The sequence below is a fragment of the Calonectris borealis genome, chromosome 8, assembly GCF_964195595.1.
Source record: "Calonectris borealis chromosome 8, bCalBor7.hap1.2, whole genome shotgun sequence".
NCBI classification, from domain to species: domain Eukaryota; kingdom Metazoa; phylum Chordata; class Aves; order Procellariiformes; family Procellariidae; genus Calonectris; species Calonectris borealis.
In genome coordinates, this window is record NC_134319.1 from 31,377,310 (window position 1) to 31,400,376 (window position 23,067).

Sequence of the window (23,067 nt, forward strand, 5' to 3'; positions counted from 1 at the left end):
CTTACCTGCGTGCTATAGATTTTGTGACATCTTTTTCTTCTCAAATCACCATTTTCTCACCCAGGTTGTATGACTTTGTGCTTTCTTAGTACATGGCATCTCATAAGGCTTTTTCTTGGCCGCATCTTCAGCACAGAGCTCTGCTGCAATGAGAAACCAGCCCGGGAGAACACGTTACTCGCAGACCTGAGCAGGGAGGACACTCTGTTGTATGTTTCCCTGATAACATTTATCCCTATTCAAGAGCCTGAAGGGGAGAGCGATATTCATCAAAATTCCCTTTTTCTTCTGCAATATTTCTTTTTTCTTTCAGGCTGGTCATAGCAGCATGCCTGCCCTGGGCAGGGAAAGAACTGTGCACAGGGAGGAACCCCCCCAGACACCCCAAAACACCCAGTGAGGCTGGAGGAGGACCAGCAATGCCAGGGTCACCATGGGACCATGCCAGCCTGGCACTACTTTTGGCAACCTGTGTTAGAGAGGGAGCTCCAGCTCTGGTGCCTGCTCTCCTTGACACTTGCAAACAAGCCTCAGCTGGCCCCAGTGAGGATGCTCCTCTCGCTGTAACGAGCTAAACCTGCCTCCAACCTCTGCAGATCTCTTCCAATGACTTTCTCTTGCCCTCTGGTTTTTAAACCATTCCCAACTTGGGTTTAGTGACAGCTTCCCCACGGGTTCAAGTCCTAACACTATTCCCCAATCCAAGCTAAGCCCCTCTGCTTCGCAGAGATGCTGCCAAGACCAAGCGAATGCTTTTTGCTGATATGGTGTGGTTTGCTCCACTGCAACAGCAGGTTACGTGGGAAGGAGCGTGGGAATAAAGCGATTGGGAGGAGGATTTCAGACAACCAGGAGCAGGGATGTTAACGTATAGAGAATACTCTTTGGGAAGCCAGTTCATTTATATCACGTCCCTGCAATAAATTACGGTTTCAGCCCCTAGGAGAGCAACAGCGCCCTGCTGAAGCAGCCTGCTCACTCAGCAACAACGTCGTGGCCCGGTTGGCTCCGACTCCAGAGAGAAACGGGTTTGCATGTCTCTGGTTTCCCATGGGCACCGCAACATTAAATCCTTCACATTATTGGATCTAGAACCATCTCCAAGACACACTCTCTCATTTACTGCATGCAAATAGAGAGGAAAACCAGAGGAAATGAGCACCCGGGGAGCAGGCAGTGGAATGGCGATGGCTTTATCACGCATCCACCTGGCAAGTGGTACTGTGCTCTGGACCACCTCCAAGATGCTCCGAGTGCAGCCCGGGGGTAACTACCCCTCCCACATGCTCCCCCAGTTCCTGAAAGCAGGATCATATGCCCGTATTTGCACGTGCAAAGCCCTGATCATCAGATGAGGACTGAAGGCTGCTCTGTAGTGTTTTTGTTGAAATACTACCTGTTCCCAGGACTTTTGGGGGTTTCCTTTTTTTTTCTCATTGCCAAGGCCATCTTGTCTTTGTGGCTGTCTTTGGGATTCAAAGGAACGATCCTGCACATAGTAAAGATCCTGCATATAGTAAAAAAACAAAAATCAGCTGCAAAAAATACGGTAGTTGTGACACAGAACAGGGGCTTGAGGGGAGGTGGCAATCTCATGATGCAAGATGGGGACACCACCCTGAACTGGTCTCATCCCCCCGCCACTTCTCCCTTCCCTACTCTGCAATTTGCTGCTGTGCCGATGCGGGGGGCTGTTCCCTCTCCAGGTGCACGCAGCAAAGCGCATCTGCTCCTGCTTAATCCTAAATAAAACAACTGTAGGCAGAGAGTCCTCGGTGCTGAGATTGCCTACGAAGTAAGTCAGCTCAAAACAAGGGGAAAAGTTTGATTCCGATGCCGGAGAGGAGACAGAAATCCCTGCTGTGAGGAAGGGAAAGCTAAGCAGCGTGTGCGAGACGGGCAGTAAGAGAAGCAGGGAGGAAATATCCCTGCGGGAAAGCTCCCACACCAGGGAGAGACAGAAACACACCCATAGGACTTGCAAGGAGGGAGAAACCGCTCGTGCAGTAGCCAAGGAACAACCAGACGGTGACAAACATCTTGAAGGGAAAGAAAAGCAGGGATTTAGCGCAACGCACCCGAGAGGAATTGAAGGTCACAGTGTGAAGTCCTGGGAGGCAGGCAGGGGAAAAGCATCCAGCAAGCACTGGTGGTGCTGGGGCTCTTTCCAGCAGAAGGGGAAACGGCACCTAAAAGCCAGGAGCAGGCAAAAGCCTCCTGGTAGGTGCAGTGGGAGGCACAACTCGAGCGGGCGGCTGGTGCTCTCCATCGCTGGCGGGGAGGAGGAGAGGGGAAGGGCTCAGGCAGGCAGGCAGGGCAGCCCTGCTGCATTTCTCTGCGACGCAGGCAGCAAGGTTGGGGCGAGGAAAGTGGCCCCACCTCCGGAGGCTCTGCGGTTGCTCCGCTGGACACAAAAGGGTGAGCCGGACACCGGCACACTTGCACGGATGCTCTGCGCCAGCCCTCCTCGTCTCCCACGCGGGGGTCCCGGGGGGCTGCTCCTGCCGGGGCTGGCCGCCCACCCATGCTCACCCATCAAGGTAAGGCTCTGCCAGTTGGAGCCGGGGGGAGGCAAACCTGAGGGTGATGGGAAGCAACACGGGTGGGAGACCCCAGAAAGGGCAAAGGCAAGAGGCCGCTGGGGTCTGTTCCCTTCTGCAAGGAAACCTCCAAACACCCCTGGCATCACCCGGCAGACCAAGGGTGGATTATTGTCTTTGGAAAGCCGCTTCGGGGAAACAGGTTCGCCCTCGGGGTGTGTGTGAGCAGCTTTCCTGCAGGTATGCTCCCACCTCTCTGCAGCAGTGGGCTGCAGCAGGCTGGACAGCCCCTACGCAACTGTCCATAGCTTTCCCCTTGGGGAGCAAGGACATAAATAAACGCAGCGTTAGCATTTCCCAACGCTCGCAAGTGCTGTCTCTGCCTGCAGCAGGCTTGCTCAGGCTCAGCCAGCTGGCTTCAAACTATCCAGCAGCCTCTGAACAAGGGTGCTGGGGGATACTAGTAAATCAGCATCCAAAGAGGAATTCACTGCACCTCTCGTCAGCGAGAGGAATGGGGCTTCTCCCTTTCTCTGCTGGGGTTTGCGAACAGTTTTGCCTTCCTGAGAAGCGATTGCTCAGATGCTCTCCTCCCCACGCCTCCCCGGCCTTGCTGCAGCATGGGGAGCAGATGCACGTTACTCTTCAGACCCCTCACACAGCATGATCTCCTCAGGCCATTTTACACACGCACATGAGAGCGGGGCAGAGCCCGCTGATGCACCCGCAAAATTGCAAAGAGCACTGGTGAAAATAAAACTGTCACGGGCCTAACCTCCCCGCCTCGGCGCTGCACGTCCCATAAACAGCAAACCCACTGGTTGCTGGCTGCATCTGGCTCGTGGTCAGGGTCTGATTTTAAGTCTCTTTAAATGTTCTGCATAAAAAAGGGGAGTAAAAATGTGGTTGCACTGCTCCTTCTGTGCCTAGGGGCAGGAGGCAGCTTGGCTTGCCCACATCCGCACACAGGGCATCTGCTCTGCCGAGGGGCGGGGGGCCTGTCGGGCAGCTTTCCCACCTTCACCAGCACAGCTCCAACATGTCCTTGGTTTATCATGCTCTTGCTATTTTTATTTCTCTGGAAATGCCCTGTGTGGCTGGCTGACCTTTATTAAGATCATATTTTTTATACTGTGTGATTCTGCATTAACATAGAGCTCTTTTCTCTGGTGGGCACTCCAGGAAGGGGAGAAGCAGCTACTGCTCGCCTGGCATTGTAACACGTAAGCTCCTTAGCTGTCAAGAGAAACAGCCACCGGACCTGAAACTTGGTAGAGCATCAGGGCCTCTGTAATTAATAACATCTGCATTTTGTTTCCTGGTGGTTCTGTATTTTAAAAAGCAGAAAAATAGTTAAGAAAGTGCAGAAAATAAAAATCCATGCTTTCAAATAAGCATTGTAGCCACGAGAAGAAGGAAAAAGCAGATGAGATCTAAGCATAAATCAACGTGACCGAAGATAAAACCAGCTATACATTAAGAAACAGCTGCCTGGTTGCTTTCGGCTCCTCACACCTGTCCCCTCCTGCTCCAAAATCCAGGTCCCCTACAGCAACAGCCCCGGGGGTGGAGGACACATCCATGCCCGACATAGGCGAGGGGCATGGCAAGCCCAAAGCACCCCGAATGCCTGGAGCAGGAGTACCCCCATGGCAGCCTGGAGGAGAGGAAGGGGTTCTGATGTACACCGCCTGGAGAGGAGGGTGATGGCAATGCTGATGAGGAGGAAACCAAGGAGAGCAACCACAGCAGTCCAGGGGATGGCCCAAGGGAGGATGTGCCTGGGAACCCGCTGTGCCAGGAAGGTGAGGTCTTCTACAAAACCTTCACCCTCATCAGCGCTAACGGTGTGGCTAGGAAGCTGAAGCTGCTGGTGAGCCTTCGTGCCCTGGGTGGTGAGCCCAGCCACAGGGAACCCCTGTGCCAGCAGCACCCATCCCGGACGGACGGCGGGGCCACTGGGCCCTGTGGTGCTGAGGACACCGCACTGACCCTGGGGAGCAACTCTGGGGAGGAGTCTGGAGATGGCCGCTCCAGCCACGTCACTCGGCGAGCATCGGCTCTCGCCAGCACAGAGGCCATCGGGCCGGGGGGTCCGCAGGGGTCCCCCTTGGAGAAGTTGCCCGCAGTGCGGGCGGTCCTTCAAGAAGTCCAGCAACCTGCTAAGCCACCGGGAAACGCACAGCGGGGCCAAGCCCTACGCCTGCGAGCTCTGCGGCAAAGCCTACTCTCACCAGGGCACGCTGCAGCAGCACCGCCGCCTGCACGCGGGCGAGCGGCCCTACGAGTGCCCCTTCTGCGCCAAAACCTACACCTGGTCCTCGGACTACCGCAAGCGCATCCGCACCCACACGGGCGAGAGGCTCTACAGCTGTGCCGACTGCGGGAAGCCTTCGCCCGCTCCTCCGCAAGCACCAGCGCAAGCACCAGCGCAACCTCAACAACAAGCCCTTCCCCTGCCCCAACTGCGGGCGCACCTTCAACAAGCCCCTCTCCCTGCTCCGCCATCAGTGGGGACACTTCAGGGTCATGCCGTTCCCCTGCCCTGTTACTTATTTCTGAGCGCTCTCCCTCCAGGAAAAGAGGATTCCAGCACGGGATCCATCTTCCTGCCCCTGGCAAGGCTGAGCACCCTGCCCCGGGCATGCAAAGGTGCTGCACGTGTTTCACAGGGCGGTGAAAACCCCGACACCCCCGTGGGTTAAGCAAATACATACCGGGTTTAAATTCCACATGGAAACGGGCAAGGAAAACCAAACTGAAGCCCGAACCCTCCTGTGCTGCCAGTGAGATGAGCACTGCAAAACACAACCCTTTCCTTTCACGCAGAGTACGCTGGATACGGTAATTACAGGCCAAGCATTTGCACCCCTCACTCTCCTCCTGGGGGAGCCCGTTCCGAAGCAGAAGTGCGCTGAGTGTTTCTACAGCAATAAGCTGCTTTCTGAGACCAAGAACAGGGACTAGACAGTTGGTAAAAATGGCTTTTCTCAGGTACCTGATAGCTGAGGCAATTAAAAGAAAATTAAACTGACATTTCTAACTTGTACTGTAAGAGAGATGTGCAGTGGTGAAATAATTAAAAGTTACTGCTGGGGACATCCTGTTCTCACCCATCTGTTGCGAAGAACAAAAGGGCAAGAAGCATTTTTGGCTTTTTTTTTCTCTCTCTCTTTCTTGACAATTAATTGCTAGTTATTGTTGCATCCAAATGACAACAGAGATATTTAGTGGTTGCTACCTGGTTTATCCAGCCTCACTCGGTGACAAACAACATTTTTCCAGCCAGACTCTCCTGCTCAAGTTATTCACATGAAGGGCTCAGAGCTTCATTTTCTGGTTTACAGTACTTGTCTAAAAAGTCCTTCCAGCTGCCCAGGAGCAGCTCCATGATGGGACTGCAGTCCCATCCCTTGCTGTCTCTTACTGTCCAGCGTCATTTGCTTCCCCACCAGTTACACTGGTGTATGAGCTCCATCTGAGCCTCTCAGGCAGGGGAAGTGGTCCTCTGGATTGGAACCCACCTTGGAGCATCCTCATGTAGATAGAACTTATGCTCTATCCAGAGCTCAGCTGGCCACCTCCGGAAAAGGGACTTCCCAGCTGTTTTTCACACCTCCATGAACCGCTGCGGAGGTACCTGCAGCTACCGTGGCAACACAGTGCTCGGGCAGGAAGAGTTAACCCCGGCCGGAGCACCCCATGGGACCAGAGGTGGGCCTGAAAGACAAGGAATGGCCAGGGGACACAGCAGCTGCGCCTCGCCGACCTCTTCACGGCAGCAAGGGCCCTGGCACGTGTGAGAAAACAGAAAGCCCCTTCCACTTTTCTCATTAGCTAAAAGAAAAAGTGGTATTTATTAAGTGCCTGCTCATGGGAGGCTAGCATGGTCAGAATCTGAGTCCCAGGATGCTCTTCACATGAACCTCACACTTCTTGACACAACCTCAAGTCATCCTTGCCCTTCAGCCCATCACCCTGCCTCTGGCCCTTCCTTCCACCCTTCCTGCTATGCCAGCCCAACGCCAGGTTCATTTGCAGGAGACAACAGTAGTATAGGAAAATTTCTGATGTTTCCCGAGTCAGAGCATCACCGGGTTTTAGTCTCTCTCATGCAAAGCGCGGCTGAGCATACCCTGGGCTGGCGTTTAGCACTGACCTTCTGGAAGGGAGAACAGGGCTCTGCATGGTTTTAGGACGTGCATCCCCTTCGCCCACAACATGAGCAGGTGAGGGATGAAGCCCCGAACCATAGCGGGTATGTGCTGCTCCAGAGTCCGTATCACTCTGCTTCAGCCTGTCCAACCTCCTGCATGCAAGCTCTTCAAGGAAGGGTTTGGGAGCCAGTCTGGAAGAATAAGGAAGGTGCATGCTAGGCTGACTCCATCATTTCCACTGCCGGGGTGGTAGTCATGTTTTATAGGTATGCACACAGTCAGCCAGCAAAATCTTCACAAGACAAGACAGAAAAGTCACTTAAAACTCTTCCTCAAGGGTGTTTCCTGATGAGAAGCAAAAAAGCAATTATAGCAAACTGTGAAATAAAAAAGAAGTCAGGTCAAAAGACAGGCGAGTGCACAATGCACTCAGCAAGGCTCTGCACTGGAAATTGCTAAAAGCCCCCCAAAATCGCTTCCCCCTTTTGAGAGTCTGAGTAAAACAGATCAAGCTAGGCCTTTCCTCACTCGGAGTTGACGGTCTGCCATCTCAATGGCAGCAAGAAATCGCATCAATTTGAGGGAGCACACCCAAAAAGAGAGCTGTCCTTGTTTCCAGTTCGCAGAGGAGCAGAGGTCTTCACCTTGCTGCCTCAGTGGGTCAGACCTTTACAACAACATTGCTGCCAGCATTACAGCCCTGCACTTTGGGAGGATGTCCCGCATTGCTCGGATGTTGCTTCTGGATTTCTTATTCTGCCCTTCACGGCGGTAAAAACCTGCTATAGAGCTGAGCCCTGGTCCCGGACCACCTGGCCGTGCAGTGCTATTGAAGGCATGTAAATATATCTGTAAATGATGATATATAAGTGTGCTTATAATAAATAAATGTGCTTGTATTGTAATAGTATTGTAGCTGCCAAGGACTGTCCGGAGGGGGGGACCCTAGCTTTATTTTTTCACTCTTGCAGTAATTACTGTCTGATCATTACAAACTGGATGCTGTGTCATAGTATGTGAACAGAGAAGAAAATAATGTACTTAAAATGGGGGATATTCTTTCTGTTTACATGAACTCCCCAGCCCTGGAGCTATTTTAAAGCTGCTGTTATATCTCAAGTGAATACACTGGAAATAAATACTCTGTATCTACTCATGTATGCCATAAACAGTCTAAAAGAAAATCTCTTGTGCTTTTAGTTCACATGTGCTGCTGTGGTCTTGAGCAAATGTAAGTATTTGTACAGATGCATAGCGTATTTCAGCGTCTATAACTGTACACAAAGACTGCATCTGCACATGTCCAGAAGTGAAGCAGGACATGAGGTCTTGCAACTACTTGCAGATGTCTTCCTGTACCTCAAGCCAAGCCTGCAGGTACCCCGAGGGGTGAGTTTTGGTACATGAGAAGCAAAGGCTGGTGGGAGGCTTCGCAGTGAGTGTGCAGGCAGCCTTGTCTCAGCAGGGGTTCCACCTGTGGGACCACAGTCACAAACACGGACCTCAGCTTTCTCCACGTACTGCACTTCTGTCGTGCTCGCACGCTGCTGCACTGTAACCAGGAGCTGACGTGCAGGAGAAGACAGGACCAACTAACCATCTCCACGTAGGAAACGCAGCCCCCGACCTCCCAGCTCTCTGAGAAGGAAGCACCTCCCAGAGCACACTGCACCAGGCGAAAAACAACCCCAGTCCGCTGCATTTGGCAGCAGCAGCCAAGGCAGCGTGGTGTAAGTGCCCGGATTTTCCCACAGTGCTCCAGCAGAGCCAACCTTTCTGGCAAGGTCAGCTTTCATCCAGTAGATGTAACACTGTGCCAGCAGAAATACTTCCGTGGGGTTGCACTGAACCACGTTACAGAGTACAGACTCTTCTCAATGCAAAAGTCAATGCCTCTTTTTTTCAGGCTCCTGGGGCAAACCATTTTGCACAGTCAGCAGACAGACTTCTACAAGAGAGTTGTTATCTTCTTTTTAAACAAGTAAGGTATATATATGAAATCTAGCTAACAACTGGTCCAAGAGCTTCTTAAATGCAAGTACTAAGCCATACATACTAGCAATCTTCCTAAGAAGTCCCACAAGGAAGCTCAGTTAGATCACACTTTAATCTTGGGCTCTGGGAGATTGAATGCTCTATCATACCTTCTCCCAATTCCCTTTCCCAAACAATGAAAACAAGTCATTCATCACTCACACCACTTACCAAGCAGAAGTCTTCAGACCAAATCCTTTAGTTTTATAATAACTGCTGACACCTCAGGTTTTAGTAACTCCTCTTTCTAAATTGCTGTCAGCCTACCAACCCTTTGGTTCTTTGGGATTGCCTGGCAGACTGACAGCAATTTAGAAGTCACTAAACCACCCCTGCCGACACCACCAGCAGTACTTTCAGGAGCAGCAACAATGGTCAAGGTATCGAGGAGGAAGAAAATTAGCACAACCTCTTTCAAGCAGGAAAACAGAGGCTGGGCAAGCAGGCCAGCAAAACACGCTGACTCTTTTGGGGTAAAACTTACCACACTCAACAAAGAACATCCTCGCACCAAGGAAGATGTTTCTTTTTAAAACATACCAGGTAGTTATCGGGAACAGCTGTTAAATGGCAAGTTGGTGGCTAGACCACCTTCCTGTTACCTGTGCATGGCTCTGAGCCCAGGGACCTATTCCTTCAGCGTCCCTTGCAGCCAACAAGATGTGTGCTGGTAGCTTGTACAGAAACAGAATCAATCTGCTCAGAATAAATCACTACTCCTGCTTTCAGATTTGAAGCACGTAAGCAACGATTAAGACAAAACCCTTAATGAGAAAAGGAGCTGATAGCTCTGATGTTGTCTTCTAGCAGATAAACAAGAGGAAAGCCGTTACATGAACTGCACGAGCACATTCATTTGACCACACACGCTCCTCTGGAAAACAACATTCCCACGTAGTCGGGGGCAGTTCAGCAGCGCAGCCATCCTACAGTGAGTTTACAGGCGGGCTGCACTCTGCTGCAGAGACCTCTATTACCTGCTGCACGGGCTAGCTCCCATTCAGTGGTTGCCCTCTTAAGATGACTCTAACCTTGCACAGGCCCACAATTTTTTAACTTCTCAAAGCATCAGACACAGCTGGGAACACCAAAATAAAAACATTGTTTTCCTTTCTACTTCCAGTATGTTATCCTAGTGAAATGCTATTCACCTGCCCTTCTGTTGGTGAGATCTCAGCCCCTGCTCGTTTTCAGCCTGTAAGTAGGAAAACCACAGTGGGGGCTCCTTATGCCAACAGCAACTTTACAAGATGAGAGGCAGATCATCACATGATGAAGCCTCACTTTAAATAAAAGCTGCCTACTCCAGAGATTTCAATGCCCTTTGCTCAGATTAATTGACAAACGATGGATTGCTTAGTGCTCTCTGCTTACATCAAAGACTCCTGCTTCAGACTCCTCCACACCGGGAGAAGGCAAACAGAGTAAGAGGAGGATGATGGTATGGAGAGGAGCAGAAAGACTGTACAGTAGTAAGTTTTCCTTTGTGCAAGGTGCTGTATCTACACTCCACAAGCACGGGCGTATTTACCATGCAACACCTTTGTGTCAACAAAGTAAGAAAATAGTACCGTAGCTGCCAAGGACTGGTCGGTGATTCCAGGTCACTGAGCGCCAGGAGTCTGCAGCACTGGAGCTATTCTAACTTCTTAGTCTGGAGACAATCTTCCTGTGATGGAAATGAGTTGGGCAGAAGCAATAAAGTGAGGGGACAGGAAAATTAGCAAAGAGCAAAGGGTATGTCTACGTTCCACTGTTCACAAATACCATCCAGCGATCAAAAGTACTCGTGCAATCGGGACCCCCTGCCTAGCTCAGAGCTCCAGCCCTGTGCCTGTGTCCAAGTGCTTCCCGTAATGTCCCGGCAATGAGGGCCTGTGAGCGAGTCCTCTGCACAGCATCAAAGGGAACAGCTTCTTCCATGGCCTTTACAGATGCAGACGAGCTAACAGATACACTGGCTACTCTGAACAAAGAAAAATGACTTCTGCTGAAACCACACACTTCAAAACCTCTGTAATGAAGCAATGCTGCAGAGCAAGTATATTTGTTCACTATCTCTCTTCCTGTTTCAGCTAGATATAGTGACTGGCTATGTCTGTTGTAGGCTATCAGCAACTCAGACTGACACTGTGAGAGTGTCAGGGCCTGGAAGAGATTTCCAAACCTTTATATTAAAAATGTAAAGTGCAGAAATGACGATCTCTGGGTTAAATTAAGCTCCAAGGGATTTCCTGTGGCTTGCACAGGAGTTAGCTGAAGTTTCTTTGAAGAGGGTTCAACACTTTTTCCCAGAAACCATCACACATTTTAATTACTCCGTTTACACATCCAAGTACTTTATATGCAAGTCAACCTTCCAGGCAAGTACCTTTTTAATAACCTTTTAGTTAAGCCTAGTAGTTTTCATTTCACCAACCATTTACTCTTCCCATTAAACAGACCTTGTTCAAAACACTTTCACCATTATGCTCTTACAGGTACAAATTCCACCAACCGCTAATACCAAAAAGCAGAATAACTAGATGTTCCCAATTACCACAACTGCCTAAGCAGAACAGTCACACAACATAAAGGTGCTCATAGTGGTGCAGTTTAATTGGGTATTAAAACCCCCTACGGCAAGATTACCGCATACCCGAGGGAGAAGCAGGATGCTGAAAAGGGGAGACTCTAGCTGACAACTTCAAAATGGGTTTAGAAGATGAGGGTGGAAACTTAATGCACAATAGCTTCTGGAACAGCTCTGTCACCTTGTTATCTGCTGAACAGCACGGTCCCCACAGAACAGCACTGATGACCTCTCTCTGCAGATCATTTACCCACAGTCTCCTTTCAGGCAGGATTTTTTCCATGCAAAGATCTTTCCTCTTAGAGAGACTAAGCAGCCCTCAGATAAGATCAGCCCTTTGCTAAGAAGCCCCATCAAAAGCCCTTCGGAAACCTAAAACCATACTGGAACTACCTGCAGGGGGGAGTTTGGAGAAGTCTCACTCACAGCTGTAGCGAATGCATATGGTACATAGGGTCCAGCCATCCTGGCAGAGGTATCTGCGTTACAAAAGTACATCATTTCAGAGACAACATGACGCAGCCCTAAGAAGTGGGATGCAGATCAGTTCCCTAATCTGGACACTTCTTTGAGGAATGAAATTAAAATGACCCATTAGTGAGGCCGGGAGAATTAGTCTCCCATTCATAATCAAGCTAAAGTGTTGCTGCGGACAGCGGTTCAGCTTGATCTGAGCCAAGGACCTCACATCAAACACGACAGTACCCACAACTGTAAAATCGACTGCTCGGCTGTTGCACAGGTGGAAGGTGCTGAGCAGCCATCACCATTTTTTACTCTATGAAATATGCAAACAAACGGCACAATCAGTACCTTACATTAAATAGCCTGGTAGTAAATGCAAAGGTACATTACCCCGAAGTTTTACTTTCACTCTGCTGCACAACTTCCTGCTGAAAAGGCAAAATGCATTAGAAAGAAATTAGTGAAATTACGGCAGCTGGCAGAGGAAGGATGCAAAGCTTTCTGACACAAAAAGGAAATTAGGGCTGCAACTTAAGGACAAACTGGATGCTTCTACCACAATGGTTAACAGTGGATTAAGTGTCATCATTAAGTTTCGAAGTTAAAAACCCCACTGCCGTAACAGAGGCAATACATACCTCTTTGGAAGTTACAGCCTTGGGGCATTTGGCAGCAGCTGCCTGAGTCCGCAGGGCTAGTTTCTAAGGAAATTTTTCTTCACTAACCGTTTGAATCTAAATCAAAGTGTCTAGCAGACACTTTGGGTAGTACTCAGACACGTCACAGAACACAAAACACGGTTTTGTTATGAGAAGCTTCCTTATGTGTGAAAACATTTAAATGAAGACAATTCCTATGCAATGAGTAGCAAAGGTGGCTTAAATTTGGTCTTCTGCTCTTTGAATTTTATGTTCTCAAATATTTCCTACTGTAATACTCAGCTGGACAGATTTAGAGTGCACAGTTCCATCAGAGACAAAAATGTATTCAAATCCCTCACCCCAAGAACATGCACCGTCATAGTGAAAATAAAGCTTTTTCCATTATTAACAGACATACAACTAATCACACGAAAGTGCTAAGGGATCGGTACTCCCTTAGATAGAAACATTTATGAAATACAGCTGGTAACTGTTGAGTTTATTAAGGAACTGTTTTATGGTTGTTTTTTTTTTTTTAAATAACCAACACGATACTTCCCCTCCAAATAAAAAAAAAAGTAATGGAAAGAAAAACTCAGCAGAATACAAGGAGAGAAGGGATAGAGGACAACTCTGGACTTTTCTGACTTAGCAAAGACCTACAACAACAGATCTCCAAAGCCAGTGCCAAAGAGCCACCACACTCGATAGGGCAGGGCCAATTTATCCAGTGACCAAGACTGCAGAGAGAAGTCTCATAGCCCGTGCATCCTTGCAAAAAGCTCAAGCTGATGCATCATCAGTTCAGCGAATTGAGACAGCGCTAGCACACGTGAGTGATTTCAGTCTTCTCAAGTCTCACATGTCATTACTCAGTGGTAATTAGGTTATTTTTTCATACAAAGCCAGTTTAAAGCCAGTGAGTGCAATCTCTACCAGTACAAGTTCCAGAGATCCCTGTGATGTAGTGTTCCCTATCAGCCACTGCTGGGAAATGGGTCTGGACTGGCCAGAGCGCATGCAGTGGAGTGCTTTCTCCAGCCCAACTGAGCAGACCTCGTTCAGGTAAGAAGCAACCAAGGCGACAGCAATCGCAAATGAGCTAAGAGTTAAGATTTGTCCAATTTGTGTGTGCGCTCATGCCTCCGTAGGGTACCCGACTCGGTGAAGGAATGACCACAGTAATTGCAAGAGTAGGGCTTCTCTCCAGTATGGATGCGGTGATGGCGCTGGAGCGATGCCAGCCGGGTGAACGTCCCGCCGCACTCCTCGCAATAGAAGGGGCGTTCCCCAGAGTGAGTCTGCTGGTGCCTTTTCAGCCTGAGCAGCTGGACGAACGCCATGCCGCACTCCTCACACTTATAGGGCTTGTCTTGTCGGTGGATCACCTTGTGTTTGGAAAGCAGGTTAGGCTTATCAAAACCTTTGCCGCACGTTGGACAGGCATAAGGTTTATAGTCGTCTTCTTCAGACTTTTGGTTTTCTGCACAAGGCTGATCAGTGTACTCAACAGTGTGTTGGTTACGGTGCACTATCGACCACGGGTTCCTAGCCATGCCGTTTCCCAAGATCACCATGGAGCGCTCTATCTTGTGCACATTGCGTAGGTGCCTCCAGACGTCAGCCGTGCGAATGAAACCCTTGTCACACTCTGGACATTTGTGTGGCCTGTCACTAGAATGAATGAGCTTATGCATTCGCAAATTTGCCGCACGGAAGAACTCTTTGGCACAGACGGGACATCGGTATGAGTTTTCCACAAGGTGAGTTCGCTTATGTTCCTGCAGCTCGCTCATACCCCGGAAAGAGGAACCACACTTCTTGCACCGATACGGCAAAGCTTCCCCAGAGACAGGCTGCAGGTCCTCATCAAACACATCAGCAAGAACGGTATTTTCATTATCATCACGTAGTCTTCTCCGTGGTTTCTTGGACCGCTCAGAGGAACAGTGCTCTAAATCTTTATCTTCACACTGCAGGTCAAAATTGTTACTGGAGGGGACAAATACCCCAGCTGTACTCTCACCTCGTTTCTGGTAGTAGGTCTCATAGGTTTCTTTGTCTTCACACTGCAACTCTGCAGGAAGCTGCTGCTTACCTGAAGGTCCAGCAGAGTTGCAACGAGGACTGCATGTCTGCGAGTAATTCATGTCTACCTCCTTCTGGAGGCTAGATGTGTGGTCCACCTGCTTAGTGGTCTTTCTGGAATAATTTGAATGCTTCTCACCTGTGTCACAAACGTTATTCTCAGAGTCCCAGTCCACATTCACATCCATCCTCTGAGGCGTACGCTGCGTTCATCTGCATCTCATCGATGATGTGTGTACCAAAAGCTTCAGGTCTTTCACGGTAAGTCCATCTCATTCTCAGCTCTCCTTACAGTCCTCCCTAGAAAATAAAACACCCATTTCATCAGTGATTTTTCTGATATTAACACAAGATAAAGTTATCACTAAAGTGAAGATTTTTTCTGATTAAAAGAATGGGACAGACTATTAGTTATGCAGTAGGAGAAACAGAATCATCTACTATTATATGTGTAGAAAATATACATTCAGCATACAAAATACAGACAGATTATGTTTAGTGAAGTTAAATCCTCTATCATAATCCAGCCTTCACTACATATATAAATCGATAATTTTCATTTTAAATTCACCTAAATATGAGAAATCTTCAGAACTCTGGGGTGCAAACTCTTTCGGCAAAGTCCTACACCATAGCTGCCCCCACCACAGATCTTTTTCCGAAGATTCATGCTTAATCCTTGTTTTCACCTTGCTAAATGCAAACTAGGAGCAACCCTCACAAGGAGTTTTCTTTCAGAAACTAGTTAGGTAACGCAGTGAGACCCAGACACTGTGTCAGTCCAACAGCCAAAACCAGAAGCAATGTATGGAAGGGGGGTCTGGAGAGCTCAGGAGCGCCTTTGGCCTCCCATCCTGACCAGCATTATTGTAACTATTTGGGTCCCTGTGCCACCACCAGCTAGCACCATGCAAAGACATATGCAAGGGAAGGCAAGAAAGAGCTGTCTAGAAAGCTTACTAATCGTCCTCCCAGGCTTCAAAGCACAGCTAGTAACCCTCCAGAGCTGGCCCACTGGAACAGCTTCAAATTCTCTGGGTAAACTCCCTTTGCAGACCAGCCTTGCTAGCAGAAAATATGAGCAAGGGCGACTGGTCAGAAATACCTGTCTGAGTCACAAACTTTCTTGTGAAGTAGATGCTTTCGTTTATGCCATACGAAAGTGAGGATTCACAAGAGATTTACTAGAGTTGTCCCAGCAGCCTCTGTTGACGGCAGTTGCACAGGCAGCTTCCACTCACCTGGTTTAAACCTGCATTCAGGCTCAGACCTGCTAGTCTAACCTCAGAAAGCGTATTTTTCCCAACCTGATGGATACCTTGGCTGCTCCTCCAACCCCCACCTTCTCCTTCACACCCACTTTTTCCATATTGCCTTTGCTCCCACTGTTTCTTCACTTCCTTTTGATTGGTTTTGTCTGGGTAAGGCTTCTCTGAACATGAGCACATTTATCTAAACAAACATGTATGTAAAAATGGACATATTTCTGTATTTACAGGCGTACATAAATATAAAGCTTGTCTAGTTTCAGTAGGTTTAAATAGTTATAAGGGCACTATAGCAATGTGCATTAAGTGAAAGGTCTTATTCACATCCCAGAAAGGCGAGCTTCATTCGAGACACAAGCTGCGCTTTCTTCTGCTGTGATACAGAAAACAAGCTGAATTAGTCTTCTTCATTAGTCACTGCCTGGAACAGAATGGCTCAAGTCACCCCCCGATTTCGACCGTTCCCGTTAGTAACGCGTGCAGAACAGGAACTATTCCTCACCTCCTGCAAGGGGCTGAGCACCTCCAGCACCTCTGAGCCGTGCAACTGATCTGCTATTTCCTTTGTTGAATTAAAAACTTTTCAAGGGAGGCTGGCACTGCTTGGCTTAAGAAAACTCCCTGACAAAGGCCCGTCCGGTTTGGACGGGGTGGGGGGTGGGGAGAATATTTAAATTACGATGTAGGCTTAAAAATAATAAATAAAAATAAATAAATTAAAAGGTAATTTTTTTGTTCCAGGCAGAATGAAACGCCAAACTTTTCCCCGTGGTGCAGCGGACCGCCCCGCTCCGCAGACGCCGGTGCGGCGCAGGCCGCCCCCATGCCCCCCCCTCCGCCGCCCCCCGCCCTACCTGCGGGGCTCCCGCGCCGCGGCCCTCGGCCCCGCCGCCACCGCGCAGCCCCTCGCGCCGGCGCGGAGGCCCCCGGCGGCGGCGGCGCAATCGCAGCGCGGCGCGGCGAGGCCCGCAGCGGCCGGCGGCTGCCAGCAGCGGGGCGGGACCCGGGCAGCCCCCCCCTCCCGCCTCCACCGCGCCAGCCCGCGCTCCGGCAACGCCGGCCGGGGGTGGGCAGGGACCCCCCGTCCCGGCTCCGGCGGCAGCGAGCCGGGAGGTGCGGAAAAGACCCGGGTGGGTCAAGCGTTGGCTGAAAGGCAGGTGCCTTCCCACCGCTCCTGCTGAAAGGCTCCCCCGAGCCCCCCGGTGCTCCGGGGGGCTGGAGCCTTCTCCCCAGCTCCAGCCTGCAGCAATTCACAGGGTGCTCCCGTCCACCCCCCCAATGGCAATAACCGTGCGTCCTCCCGCGGAAGGTTGGCGGTGGCTGGACTCACTTTCAAGCTCCGCTTTGTCGGAAGGAACAGGCTCTGCTCCTGTGAGGAAGGTTCTGTCCGCGTCCCCAGCTTGTGTCTCACCTCCAACTCGAATGAATTATTTCTTCACCCCGAGTGTCCAGAACTGCACTCAGTACCTTCAGCGAAGTCTCACCAGGGCCTTTCACAGCGGCACTGTTTCCTTATTCCGAGCGGCAGTCCTTTTCCCGACACATCCTAGGATCCCATTTGCCTTTTTCAATGCCATAGTACGACCACAGTCTGGAGGTGTTCTCAGGTTCCTTTCCCCCATCCCTTACAGCTGATCACCCATCAATTTGGAGCCGAAATTTTCACCATTTCTCTCACTGCCATTTCTGGAAAACTTCTCATTCTTCCATGGCTCTGCAACTCTCCCTCTGTCCATATTCCCTGTCAGCATATGTCATTCCCACATGTCCATTTTTACATTCCCATCATTAACGTAACTGTTCAACGAGAGCCATCCAAGGTCCAATCCCCCAGGAGCTCCCAATAGCTTCTGTTCAACTACAACCAGTGGTCCCTGACCCAGTCCCCTTAGCGCTCTGCATTTGTCCCCCCGTTATTCGTACTGACCAGTTTTGCGCTTCCTGCAGTCGGAACTACTCCCCAACATCACCGTGTCATCTCGCAGAGATCGCTCCTGCTTTTAACGCTGCAGTTACGTTGCACACTGGACAGCTGAACAAAATTGTCGCTTTTGGAAATGGGCTTCTACCATTAACAGCAAATACAGAACTGAAATTAAAAAAGAACAAGACTGTACGTTGTACTAGCAAAATATGCAAATATGGTATATAAAAATGCTCAATGTTCTGCTTTTTTGTGATCTCACAGATCTTTCTAAAAATATTCTGCTTTTTTGTGATGTCGCAGATCTCTCTCAAAATAAACATGAAACCAGAAACTACTCTGCTGGGACTTGAGGGTGAGGAAAAGAAACGTACCTACTCCTTTCACACGGAAAAGTGAGCTACTCTGAGAGCACAGTAAGTGGCAGTTGAGTTTCTTCAGATGAGGCAGTTAAAAAATAAGTTAACAACATTCCTTTAAAGACAGTCCTTGAATCCACGAGAAACCCACATGCTGCTTAGTATGGCAAACCTTGCAGAGAAAGAACCGTCATTCCAACTCTCACAAACTAGGGAAAAAACCTCAGAAGATTTCCATTATTTTTATTATCATTTTTCCGGATTTAAAATTCTTAGATGTTTCTTACTGCAATGCAGTAGCTGGGCAGGGTAAAGGCTTTCTTCCACCTGGACCCAAGACGCACGGAATCACGTACCCCCTCCACCTCCCTTATGGAAGACAAACACATAACCTGCCCCTTGTTCATCAGTTCTCATAAGGAAAACTCAAGTAATATATAAGCACATCCGGCACCACCATCTCCTCAGCCAAGCTTGCTTGTCTGGGGTGCAGATGATAAATGGCCATTTTTTAAAAATCCAAATCATGGTTTATTACAACTAATGCATTAAAACATGAGAGCATATATGGAGAGAAGAGACGGAGGAGTCGTTCTGGCCAAGCGGGCTGTGCAGCCTAGCAGTGGCACTTCTGCAAAACCAGCACCAGAGGGTGGTGACAATATAGACAGCAACACCGTAACTTAGAGACCACAGGTGCACGAAAGCTCTAATTCAACACGTCAGTCTTACAAGCGTAGATGCACAGATGAGTCCAGCTAGTCCTGATCATATCCAACAACTGCACATCTGTTTTGACTTCAACCTGATACGATGGCAGCATTTTCTTTTGCAGCTGCTAAGGAATGGCCTAACGCCAGCAAACAATGGTCTTCCTCATAGGGATCATGGAGGAAATGATCAAAGCATCTCCAGAGGTGGGCTCCAGGTCTTCCTCATCCACCTCCTCCTCAAAAACATCAATAAGAATGATGGTTTCCTCATCTTCACTTATCCCTTCTTGAGGTTCCTCACACTGTTCAGAGGAAAAGCATTCTAAACATTCATCTTCACACTGCAGGTCACAGTTGGTGGGTTGGTTGAGCTTCTGGTAGTAAGTTTCAAACGTCTCCTCTTCTTTGCACTGCAGTTCTATATGGATTTCCTCTTGGACTGAAGGTCTAGCAGGATGCACCCAGGACTAGAAGGTGGTGAGTAATCTTCCTCCATCTCCAGTTGCAGGCTGGTTTCGTAGCCCATCCTTTCTGAGGTTTGTCTGGAATCAGCTGAGTGTTCCTCACCTGTGTGACAACTGTCATTAACAGAAACCAAGTCCGCCTCCATCCTATGGTATCATATAGTGCTTACTTGTTAGTAATTGTGGAGACAGGCAGTACAAATTCCTGTGACCTCTCATGGTTGGCTTCTTTCATGTCAGGTTCCTTAGAAAAGAAACAAGAATTTCATTATCTGCCAGGCAAAGCTAGCATTTAAGATATCAGTTTAATTGAAAATACTTTAGTAGTAATACATAATGCAGAACACTCCAAATGGTGTCTTATGGGTTAGATCAACTCTATTCAGTACTCCGTGTCTTCTGTTGTTAGTCTGAGATGAGACAGAAAAGGGCTTCTATGGCAGGGTAATAAAACCAGCATGTACACACCCCAACACTTAGACTGACAAAAGTGTCAACACACTCATAAAATTCACGAGCACAGTCCCAAAACTAGCCTCTTGCTTTCAGTAAGGAAGAACAGGCCACTCTACTAACATCTCCCTTTTAACCTAAAATGAAAAATGAAATTCAGAGTACATATCCTTAGCCCTATCGAGTTCCACATATTTTCATTTTTCCTCCTAATACTGAGGTACTTAAAATGTACTCTGCCTTCTATTTCATGTGTTGCAATTACAAGAACATGTTTTCATTAAATTCTGCATTCTAAGCCTTTCTCATCAGCCTTGATGAGTTATTCCAGCACACACAAAAAATAAGCTGCAATCCTCAAGGAGAAGACAGCAGAAAAATAAGTGAAACACCTATCTGTTTACAATATATGATTCCTATTAAAATTACATTATTGGTGCTTTGTACCCGTCCTACATTTATATTCCCAGCACACATATATGGATGCCAAATTCTTCTTTTTATGTATGCTACCTCACTTTTATGTGTTTTAAATGTGAAGAGTCTGTCAGGACAGATGAGTATCTGTAATCTATTTGTCATTTAGATCTGCTTTGGAGTCATTTTCAAATTTTTTTTTTTTAAAGGATTAGACTCTACATCCCATGTTTCCCTTAAATTCACTAAAAAGTGCAAACTCACTTGCTGTCACAATGGGAGCTTAATATATTTTATGAAGGGTTTAAAATCACATCCCATCAAATTTGAATTTTTATTGGCCATATAGGTTTCTCCCCTGACATCTGGCTACTTTGTTTTAGGACTGCCATAAACACTTTAAACATCTGAGAGCTTCAGACTCTTCTACATAAAACAAAACAAAAAACACCAACCAAGTTTTCTTCTAAGTAGGAGCTGAATTCAAAGAGACTTAACTGATATTTGGCTGAAGCTTGGAACTTTTAACCCCCCCCGCGGAAAGATGGGCTCCCTTTAGCACAATGAACTCTGGTGAAACACCAGCAATAGCTGTTTACTGTTAGAGATACTGAATTTTGTAAGAACACCATCACAGCACCCAACAGCAAGTGTTCTCCTACCAAAGCTGATTACACCAGATGCAACATGCTACAGCCACAAAGAGGGAGAGAGAGCAGCCAACACTCCAGCGGTACCCTGCTGAGAGTGCGATTAAAAGAACGTTCAGGAGCTCTGATGCTGTCCTCTCTCAAATCACCTCGAGCAAGAGTTTGTTCCGCTATCTCTAGCCGGCTCCAGCCTGTTATCGTAACACGCTTTTTTCTGTGAAGCTTGCCAGGATATTCTAGGTCTTTGGGTCCCAGTCAACTGGCATCTCATAAAAAAGGCATTTGGAAGAAACGAACATGTTGAGCAAACAAGTCCTAACTACAGCCAAAGTCAGATACAGTTACAAAATCTAGTGTCAAGCTGTAAAGAACATGGAACAATTAATAGGAGGAAACTAGGCAAGGACTGCAAAAAGCATGTTGGTCAAGTAATGACGTTCTGGCACGCTGTTTTTTCTCAAACTTACATTTTCCTTTGCGCACATCAATCCAGATTGCCAACAAATCTCTATGCCAAACTGTCATGTGATTTTGCTAACACCCCAGCCCAACTCTGACAGCTCAATTCAAGTGCTGGACATGCAAGACTGTAAAGGAGGCTGCAAAGCAACAACCTGACCCTTCTAGTGCAGGACAGAAAGTGCATATACAAGGACATCCATGCCCTATGGCCTCCTGCAATGACGGGCTGTGGTTTTTACAGGAGATATATCAGTTATTTGCACATGTACCTTATACATGCTTAGCTTTGAAAACCCACAAAATGCATATACAAGCTTGTTAGAGAGTTAAAGGAGAAATTACCTGCTGAACAGCTCTCTCCATACCCTTGATCTGTACTTACTTGTTTTTATTGTAACTCTTGGATTAACAGGTTGACTCAGAAGAGCATCTGATGATCTATTCAAAGAACCATTCAGCATAAAGCATTTTTACTGGACTACGTGATTAAGCGTGAGTGGGACGTTTTTAGTGGTCTCCCGGGAAAACACACACTCTCTGCGAGTTCTTTTTTGATTAAAAAGGAAGCCAAACGAGCAGCTCTGGCTGAAACACGGCTCTTCGCTCCAGCCACCCCAAAACCCGGCGAGGGGAACTTCCCAGCCCTCTGCCCCAGGGCCTGTCCCCCTTCGCGCCTCCCGGGGCAAAAGGGCGATGGCGGGCGGGAAGCTCACTCTGCCCGCGGCCCGGCCCTCCCCGCAGCAGCCCCCGCCGCCCGCACCCCCTCACCGTGGGCGGCGGGCCGGGCCGGACCAGGCCGGGCCGGGCCAGGCCGGGCCGGGCCGGGCCGTGCGCTGCCCCCCCCCGGCGGCCCCGGCCCCGCGGGCGGAGCAGCGGCCGCCGTGTTCCCCCTGCGCCGGGCGAGGGCAGCGGCACTCACAGCCCAGCCCGGCCGGCGGCCGCCATGTTGTGCCGGGACCCTCTACGGTGAGGGGGCAAACAAGCCGCCCCCGCTGATGACGCGCCCGTGGCCCCGCCCCGGCCTGACGGACAGCTGCCGCCACCAATCGGCGGGCGCAGCCCGGCTGTCGGGCAGCGCTCGCGTCACCAACCGCTCCGCGCGCCAGCGGCGGTCTGACGCAACCCACTGCCGTCCCCAGGGGACCGCGGCCGCGAGGCCGGCCCCCCTCAGACCCTCCGGTGACCGACACACCCGGAGAGCGGCCCCCGTCACACCCCCGGCGGGACTTTGACAGCTGGAGACTGGCCCCTGTCACACCTCCAGTGTGACTGACACCCAGAGACCAGCCCCGTCACACGGCCAGCTCCTCTCACAACCCTTTGCGTGAGTGACATACTCCTGTCACATCCCCAGCGTGACTGACACCGCCAGGGACCTCCCCTGTCACACCGCCAATGTGACCGACACCGCCAGGGACCTCCCCTGTCACACCTCCAATGTGACTGACACCGCCAGAGACCTCCCCTGCACACCTCCAATGTGACTGACACCGCCAGAGACCTCCCCTGCACACCTCCAATGTGACTGACACCGCCAGAAACCTCCCCTGTCACACCTCCAATGTGACTGACACCGCCAGGGACCTCCCCTGTCACACCTCCAATGTGACTGACACCGCCAGGGACCTCCCCTGTCACACCTCCAATGTGACTGACACCGCCAGAGACCTCCCCTGCACACCTCCAATGTGACTGACACCGCCAGAGACCTCCCCTGTCACACCGCCAATGTGACCGACACCACCAGAAACCTCCCCTGTCACACCTCCAATGTGACTGACACCGCCAGAGACCTCCCCTGTCACACCTCCAATGTGACCGACACCACCAGAAACCTCCCCTGTCACACCGCCAATGTGA

General features: G+C 49.5%; 1 protein-coding gene across 5 annotated transcripts; it reads right to left on the reverse strand.

Moving 5' to 3' along the window:
• Positions 1-12,737: 12,737 nt before the first annotated feature.
• Positions 12,738-22,003, reverse strand: LOC142085135 (uncharacterized). 5 transcript variants are annotated; one of them, XM_075156798.1, is made up of 6 exons: positions 21,590-22,000; positions 18,064-19,469; positions 17,693-17,854; positions 17,096-17,451; positions 16,268-16,452; positions 12,738-14,797 (listed from the first exon to the last, which is right to left on the reverse strand). In XM_075156798.1, the coding sequence occupies exon 6, from the start codon at positions 14,683-14,685 to the stop codon at positions 13,519-13,521; it is 1,167 nt and encodes a 388-aa protein (XP_075012899.1). In that variant the 5' UTR covers positions 14,686-14,797; positions 16,268-16,452; positions 17,096-17,451; positions 17,693-17,854; positions 18,064-19,469; positions 21,590-22,000; the 3' UTR covers positions 12,738-13,518. The 5 variants fall into 5 exon arrangements, with proteins under 5 accessions (XP_075012899.1, XP_075012898.1, XP_075012900.1 ...); XM_075156797.1 differs by lacking the exon at positions 16,268-16,452 and having other exon boundaries at positions 17,096-17,311; positions 21,590-21,999; XM_075156799.1 differs by lacking the exon at positions 16,268-16,452 and having other exon boundaries at positions 17,096-17,171; positions 17,689-17,854; positions 21,590-21,998.
• Positions 22,004-23,067: the final 1,064 nt, after the last annotated feature.